Source organism: Myotis davidii, unplaced genomic scaffold (genome assembly GCF_000327345.1).
Source record: "Myotis davidii unplaced genomic scaffold, ASM32734v1 scaffold420, whole genome shotgun sequence".
Lineage (NCBI taxonomy): Eukaryota > Metazoa > Chordata > Mammalia > Chiroptera > Vespertilionidae > Myotis > Myotis davidii.
The window spans coordinates 35,704-44,446 of record NW_006294421.1 but is presented as its reverse complement, the minus strand read 5'-3'; the positions used below and the strand labels follow the sequence as shown (position 1 = coordinate 44,446).

Here is an 8,743-nt window from a genome sequence, read left to right as displayed (position 1 = left end):
GGGGAAAAATTGCTTGTCAAAGGTAGAAAACCAAATCTATTTTTTTAAACTAATCATTTGCAGCCTATATTCTTCCCAGCGTGAGCTGAGTATAAGCCATATATCTTCTTTTTTTATGTTTTTATTGATTTTTTAGAGAGAGAGGAAGGAAGAGGGATAGATAGAGAAACATGGATCGGCTACCTCTTGCATATCCCTAGCAGGAGATGTGCCACAACCTGGGCATGTGCCCCAACTAGGAATCAAACCAGCGAATTCTTCGTGCACAGGATAACTTTCAACCACTGAACCACACTGGCCAGGGCAGCCATTACATTTTCTAGAACTCTTTCTATATTCTCTTTATATTCAGAACATAGATCTTAGAAAAAATATATTAGCATTAATAAGTGTAAGTAAATTATCTCGAGTAATCCCAAAGCATTCTACAGAGCAAGATATGCATATGCACAAATCTGTCTATCACAAACTGGAAGATTTTCCATGCTGACGTTAATTGGTGCGCATCTTGGCTGATGCTTCAACTACTGTCACACCAACCCTGTGAAGAGTTCACACACTGGAGTGAATGAGGAAAGAGGTTCGGGCTGCCGAGTTTCCTAACCTCTCTTTTGACTTGGTGGTAGAGAGGGCATTACAGCTCTGCATTGGGATGAGTAGCAGTTACCTTTGAAGCAGCTCGTGTTAACATTTCTGAAAGACTCGTTAATATCTTAAAATAAGTTCTAAAAGATCTCCTGTGCTGGGTCTTCATAATCTGCATAATCAGAATGCCATGCTGAACTTCAAACTATTATTTCCCATAAATGTGTCAACTCTTCATCTTTTTTCTAGATTCAACTCTTGAATCTGTAAAACCAAACTTTCCTAAAAACCAACGTTAAAAAATTATTTCATGTATTCCCAAGCTGGCATTCATTTTAGGCTTATCATTACTGAAGTTGAACTTGTATGTTTTCATTTTGTTTTATTTTGCCTCTTCTAGCTAACAAAAGGTGGGGGGAGTAAAACTGAATTTGTTAAAGGACAACAGTCACATGGTATTTGTTCATATGTGCTATGAGCAATATTATTGGTCGCAATTCCTGCTCAAGGCCAAGAGAAATACACAAGTACTGGTTTATTGGTTATTCACTGAGAGTGAGTACCTGAAGGAGAAGGTTGTCCTTTTACGACACCATTTTTAGTCTTTTCTTCTGAATTCATTACTTCTTTATAGATAAGTTCTGTAAGAAACAATTATTAGTGTTATTAAAAAATAAATTTCTTCTTAGTCCCCAAATAAAATTCCTTATTTAATGACAAATAACATTTTGATGGGGTTGAGTAAACTAGAACACAATCGGGAGTCCTTTACTCCTCTAATTCTACATTTTCTTGCAATAGCACAGAGCCGGGTAAAAGTAGTTGCTCAATAAAGCATTTGGCCAAAAAAATGTATGAGGAATACACATTTTAATTGTTTTCTGAATTCTTTGGGAGATTCCTAACACATTCTAACTTATCTCTTAAGGATTTTTATGGTTCAGTTTTGAACATGCATTTTTCTTTTCTACTCTCTTCTTAAGGGGTGTCATGCTATTCTTGTAAATAAATCACTATATTTATGTATAAATAACATTCTCATGACTTCAAACCATTAGTTTCTATCAATTTTTTTAACTCTTACTTTACCTTTTTTCCAGACTCAACTCTTGGAATTGTCAAACCAAACTTGCCTAAAATCCAACATTAAAAGTTACTACATTTATTCCCAAACTGGCATCTATTTTTGGCTTTTTTTTACTAGAGTTAAACTTGTATATTTTCATTTTGTTTTACTTTGCCCCTTCTAACTAACAATCACTCAGTGCTACTCCTCCCTGCTTTAACATGGCTTATAGCTTTTATGCTTTTGCACGTATTTTCTTCCCCAGTTTGTCACATTTTAGTCCATGTCTATCTTCTTAAGTGATATTTATATCCTTTCACTTACTTACTCAACACAAACCCCTAAGAGTGCCTTCTGGTCCTTATTTAGATCAAACGAAGTCTTTTCCATCTATCATCTAATATTTTTTTTTTTTACTTCATCCACTGTTTTATTTCTACATTTTTTTTGCAATAGCAGAAAGGAAGGAGGATGCTCATTTTCCATATTCTGCAACACGACTTCTTGACCAGTGGAGTCTCTTTATGATCTTTACGATACTTTTTGCTCATATCTACCCTTTGTTTTCCTCTTAGGCCCCCATTTAGCATTTTCCTCTGTGTTTTTTTTTTTGCTCATTTTCTTAATTATTAATTATAAGAATTAACTTATTCAATGTGGCACAAACATTTCTTCCATTTAGACCTTCCACTTATGTTCCCCCTAATTTTGATCTCATTTAATCTGTATTTGGTTTTCTCATATTTATTCTACTCTGTAATTAGTTATATTAGATTAACTATTCTTTATATAAAGTTTCTGTCTAAGTAGAATCTCAATCATACAGTGTGTTTGGGAAAAAATGAATTAACGTATTCATTCATTCTTTCTAACTTTAAAGAAAATAAGCTACTTAGTGTATTTTTTTATTTAAATACTCAAGTGCTATATATATCAAGTGAATGAATCAATATATTATCTTTTATTTTCTAATGTGTAAATCATCTCAGATGTGATTTTATCCATTTGTATAATTTTATATACAAACAGAACAAGTTTAATTGTGAAATGTTAAACTGAAGTTTTCCCTCCACCATGGCTAATACCTTGATAATCAGTACTATTTTGAAAAGTGTCAGTATTTAATTCCTTTCATTCTTGAGTAAATGAAGTATTACTAGTAATATGAAAGGATAGATTTAGTTTTAGGAGCTCTGAAAATGGTGTAAGAGGGTAGCAATAGAAAATCCTCTCTTACTACGTTGTTTTAAAAGAAAAAGGTCTCAGAATATTTTGGGGTTTCAATAAGTAAAATGTATACTTTATTTAAGTAGTAGAGTCACCTTTCCATTCTTCAATGGTGTGTTCTCTTTCATCCAACTGTTTGTCATATATCTGAGGTGGAGGCTGAAAAATAAAGACAAACAATAAACGTTGTGCAATAAACTAAACATGACTAAAGTCTTACAATGATTTTGGTGGTGATCAGAATCTCATAAAATTAGGAGTAATTACAGTGGTGCAGAAGTTAAAATTTTCCCACCAATTTATGAAGGATTCCTTTACATAACTATATTTGCTCTGACCAAATAAGGCAGCAGAATCCAAAACCAATCTTGTGAGCTCATATACCCAAATGTCCTGATTCCAAACCCAAGCCCAACCAATAGCCAGTCTTTAAAAAGCAAGACACTTGATTACAAGAACCCAGAAGCTTTGATGTCATCCATTCACTTGCCCTATGAGAGAACCCTATTAAAACTGTTCCAGACTGATAAGATTTTGTTCCATTTTTAGACACCCCCCGCCCAGAAAAAGAGGGATTAATACCTCTCAGTAGACCATAGTACTCGTCTCCAGCATAAAGGAATATTGGATCTAATCCCCTTTTTATGTCTCATGAAGCATAATAAAATACTTTAATGTATAGCTGTGTGCACTATAGTTAAGTGATTTCAGATAGCCTGCTCCCGCTCAGGCAGAAAAAGCTGCCAGTTGTCTATAGAGATTGGCTACCTTGAACCCGAGTGGCCCTTGTTAGTCCTTTCTGGGAGAAATGATGAGACAGGGCCGTTAGTTTGACATGAAATCAGCAGTCCTCTTGCTATGAGAAATTCAAAGAAGGAAAAGGAGAAATTTTCAGCCAGGAAGGAGGATCACAGATAAATTCCCTGACCTCTTCTTCCTGGTGGTTGGACCTGAGTTCTATTGCGGTGACCTAGGGTAGTTCCAATTCAGGCCAAGTGACAAGAGAAACGATCTCCAGGAGATAAAGGGAGAAGGGGCTGAGAGCTGCCTCTGCCGGCAATTGGAATGAGTGAAAGAAAAGAACTACAAAATGCCAGATGCCATGGGAGAGGGGACTCCAGAATTCGTCCTGTCCAACACTCCCAAAGCAACAGTTTCTGTGAGAAACTAAAAGAGGTGCTCAACACAGTGGCTCAGGCTTATTAGGACACACATCCCTCCAAGACAGCTGTTGTCGGAAGGCTTTGGACAAGGTTTTCAGAGACGGCTTCTGGCTTCTGTGGGAGGGTCTCTGGCCCACGAGCAGCACCCACACACCATAGGGGCTCTTCTGTCTACATTGGATCTCTAGTAGTGTGGACCATGACAAAGAGGTCCTAGCCATGACATAGGGGTCTTAGCTGTGGCATGTTGGGACAGACTCACATACCACAGAAGCAGCTGGATAGGAAAACAGACTTTGACCAGTTGTTTTGAGGCAACTTAATTGTTAAGCAATAAGTACTGATGAGGCCAGATATTCGTTTAACAACAGTGATTGCTCCTGAGGTAGAAGGCTTTAAACCAGCTACTGTGATTCAGACGTGGTCAGCTGAAAGGGCTAAGCGGAACAAGACGCCCCTGCCCCACGACAGTACTGAGAACAGAGAAACACTGACTTGAAAGGTAAGGGGGCTGGGATACTAGGGCACTGCCCTGGAGACCTGAGTAAGGCTGGTTAGACCTATCTTCCACCTTAATTATAAAGGACTCCCAAATTATATGAATTATGATTTAATGAGGAAAACAAAGTCATTTTTGAAGATCTGTGATGCTGTCACCTAAGTCAGCTAATGCAGAGCCAAACTCGGGTCATGGAAAGACGCTTTGCAGAGTAACAGGTTTCCTGCTTTGCCTCTTCCTAGCTCACATGTAGTTCTGTGGTAAGGTGCCCCATCTAAGTGGGCCTCGCCTACGCCCCCTGCCGGACACCTTGTGCACAAGTTCTCAGAGGTCTCAGGAGCTCTGTGCATCACTGATACCACTTTCCTCTTGTAACAATAGGCCAGCTCAGGATCCTGTGTGGCTGGCTTCTCCATGCAGTAGGTTTTTCAAGTTTCAAAATTGAACATAGCTCAAGAGTACAGTTCCTGCCAAAGTTCACGAATGCCATTTTCTCTTTGCAACAAAACTATTTTGAGAGAAGTTTTCCTTGGAGCTTCAGCAACCAGCTGTTGCTGATATATAAACTACAAAGTACAAACAACCACAAGAAAGAAAGCAGAGTACTGAGTCCATTATTTTTCTTTTCAAAAAAACCCAAGAGGGCTGCTTTAAAAAACACTTGCATTATAGTTATGGCTGAAAGGGTTCCATGTTCAGGGGTTTTTGTTTTCCTTTTTTTTTTAAAGAGGGGGTGCAATCACCTGCAGGGAAAGGGTACATTCACATAAAGATGTCTCTTACAAAACAATATAAAAGATTAATTGACCAGTAAACCAAAGAGAGTAATGTCCTATTCAAACGCACATACATATGTGCTTAGTCAGCAATCGTTAGCATGCCATGGTCCATTACACTCCCTGCCTCCATCTGCACAGAGGAGCCAGTATTCTACTGCCCACTTGTTCCCTCTCCCCACCTTATTAAACAGGAATGTTGTTGGCTAGAGGTGTACAGATTTGAGAGGTGTTCCTTGAAATCACGACAGTGGATGAATGAGGTCACCACGGAGGCTGTGCAGGTAGAAAGAGCAAAAAGCCAAAGTGGACCCTGTCAGGTACCAAGGGTTAAAGGTTGGCCAGAGGAGCACAAGTCCAAGAAGAAAGAGGAGGAGGAAGAAGAGAAAAAGGAGGAGGAAGAGGAGGAAAGGATCGTTTAGAGACATACATGGAGGATGAAGATATTGCAGTGGTATAGAAGGCCTGTGATCAGAGAGTTTCAAAAAGAGGAAATAATTGGCAGTTTCTTGAAAGAGAAACAAAGATTTTGGTTTTCAAGGCACAATAAACCATGCCTTAAAACCCTGTAGCGTTTTCCAAAACTCAAAACTGCCACCATACCTAGAAAGATCCAGATAGGTCCTTAGTGGGGAAATTAGTAGAAGGTAGCACCTAAAAAATCAGAACAATGTAGAAGAAATATCCTCTCACAATATGGACATTGTATATAACAAAACATAAAGGAACTGTAGAATAGACTGTGAGACTGAAAAGATTAAAAAAAAAACAGATTTATAATACTCTCAAATCTGCTCTCCCAACTATCTTTGAGGGCTTGATAAATACAGATCTTTTCTCTCTCTAATTAAGGGAAGGCACTTTTTTTCAGAGAAGATAAACTAGGCTCCATATATGCCCTAATAATCCTCAGGTTAGGAAACTAAGACTCAAAGAAACTCCTTTTAAAATATCTTAAAGTCACATAGCTAATTAATGATGAGACGTTGCTTAAAACCCAAATTAAAGAATAAGTCAGAGCAAATGGTAATTGAGATGAATCTAAAATAAGGGACAATGAAACAATATTTAAAGTAAACATCTTTATAAAACAAGAATTGAAACATAAGGCAATAGGGAGACTGCAGGTCTCAATTTGCCCCAAAGAGTCCTGGCTTGTTCTAGTTGTCCTTGTAGTTCTTTTATTCTTTTAAATTTACCTTGAAAGTATTACAGCTGTCCCCTCTTTTTCCCCATTGATCCCCTCTATCCTTCTACCCCCAACTGCCTGTCCTTGTAGTTTTTAATAGCTCTCAGTCATTTCACTCTCATAAATGTTTGGGGGCTAATTATGTGAGAACCCTACATGACAATGTTGTGACATGGCATATTAGAGATCTCACAAATACGGTAATTAAAGGATGAAGAAAACAACTGAATTGCAACATTTCCCTACCACTGGGGTTTCAATAGTTGTAGCTGTACCCTTTCTTGCCCTAAGATATCAAGTCAACATTTCCTTGCATTTTCTCCATCTTTAGGAATATAAAACTCAGCTATAAAATATGGCTCTTGCCAGAAAGTACATAAAAGAGTACAATTCTATATAATAAAATTGGGACTGAGGAATCTGAATTCTGTTGGCATCCTCTTGGTTCTTGTTGCTGGGCATGATTTCTTGCTAAAAAGATCTCTAATCAGAATCTGTTCAAAAATCTTATTGATTCTCCCAAGGCACTAGTTGCTCTCTCCTGTGACTTCATTTTATATCATACTAGGGGCCCAGTGCATGAAGATTTGTGCATGGGTGGGGGGTGTCCCTCAGCCCGACCTGCAACCTCTCCAATCTGGGAGCCCTCAGGGGAGCCCTCTCCAATCCAGGAGTTTCTGTCTGTCTTTGAAATCATATGTGAATTGTCTGAGACCCCCAACCAGTTTGGTTTGTTGCTCACAGAATAATAGAGACAGTTTTTTTTTCTTTGCTGCATGGGTGGAGATTTCCTGGAAGTTTTAGGATATCTTCCCTTTAATTTTCCCTAAACCAGCCGTGGGCAAACTACGGCCTGTGGGCCGGATCCAGCCCGTTTGAAATGAATAAAACTAATGAAAAAAAAAGACCGTACCCTTTTATGTAATGATGTTTACTTTGAATTTATATTAGTTCACACAAACACTCCATCCATGCTTTTGTTCCAGCCTTCTGGTCCAGTTTAAGAACCCATTATGGCCCTCAAGTCAAAAAGTTTGCCCACCCCTGTCCTAGACACTCTGATTTTACTTATGTCTCTCACCTTTGCTTTCCCTCCATCCTCCACCGCGACAGTAATTTGCTCCAGGCTCACTTTGCTCTAGTGTCTAGGAGATCCATCTGCCACCAGAACTCTGATTCCCAGAATTCCTGGTGTTCCTCACACTGGGAGCAACTGAGGGAGCCATGGCCCCCCAAACCTCCAGCTCTCAAGCTCTGCTCTCTGCCCAGCTACTGAGGGAGCCACATCCCCTCAAGTTGCCAGCTCTCCTGCTCTGCTCTCCACCCGGCACCTGTGTATCCACGTTAATCCGACATCTTTGTTCAGTTAATTTGCACACTCACTCCTGATTGGCTGGTGAGCATAGTGGAGGGACGGTCAATTTACATGTTTCTCTTTTATTAGGTAAGATATTTGGGGTTGCCATATATCTGACATATGTGCAGTTTTCACCAAGGAGGGGAATATGCTAGTTACTAGCTTAGTTTTCTTATGAATCTTTTCTACTTTGGTGTAGCACAGGCTAAAAAAATATTTTCATGGATTACTAGTTTCTTATTAGAATCATGATTATAAATGAGCTCTCAATGCTGCCTACTGGTTGACTGGGCCATTCTAGTAAGTTAGCTTTCCTACAGACCATACTTCTCAATCTTGTGGAAAATATGTATCCTTTTTTAAAGAAAATAATCTTATGGTTACCCAGTGTTAACAGTATTGATGCTTGCACCCTGAATATAGTGCTGTATGCTAAGGTACGGATCTTTTGAGTTCAGCATGCCTAGACAGCTAGGTGCTTTATGACTCAAACCTTCCATCGTTGTTTTTGTATTTGAACTACTATGATCCTTTCATGCAGCAAGGGCTATCCTGGGCTATCATTTGGCCTCCATGTGGCAAGAATATCTCATTTATATAAGTTCACCTCTGCTGTATTCTCATTAATCTGCAACTATTAATTCAGACTTGCTTTTTGGTTATTTGGTTATTAGCACAATCCAGAACATAATATTATTTATGCAAATGCATTTAAAAATCTATAGACATAATAATTTTAATTTTGAATATCTGTATTCTAACAAATGAGAAAAAAACTGTTACACAAATTAATCAAAGTTCAGAAGTAACAAAAACAGATTATAGAAAATAAAAAAGAAGACATAAATCCTTCTTAATTGCAGAACCCTAACACAGACATA

The 8,743-nt window shown here is 38.3% G+C and overlaps 1 protein-coding gene across 1 annotated transcript in view; it reads right to left on the bottom strand.

Moving 5' to 3' along the window:
* The window catches only part of MAPK10 (mitogen-activated protein kinase 10), a 52,107-nt gene that overhangs the window by 12,800 nt on the left and 30,564 nt on the right, over positions 1-8,743 (bottom strand). The window contains exons 4-5 of the mRNA XM_006768674.1: positions 2,974-3,037; positions 1,149-1,226 (exon numbers count right to left, since the gene is read on the bottom strand). Coding sequence (XP_006768737.1) covers positions 1,149-1,226; positions 2,974-3,037 — 142 coding nt within the window. The remainder of the gene's footprint in view (positions 1-1,148; positions 1,227-2,973; positions 3,038-8,743) is intronic.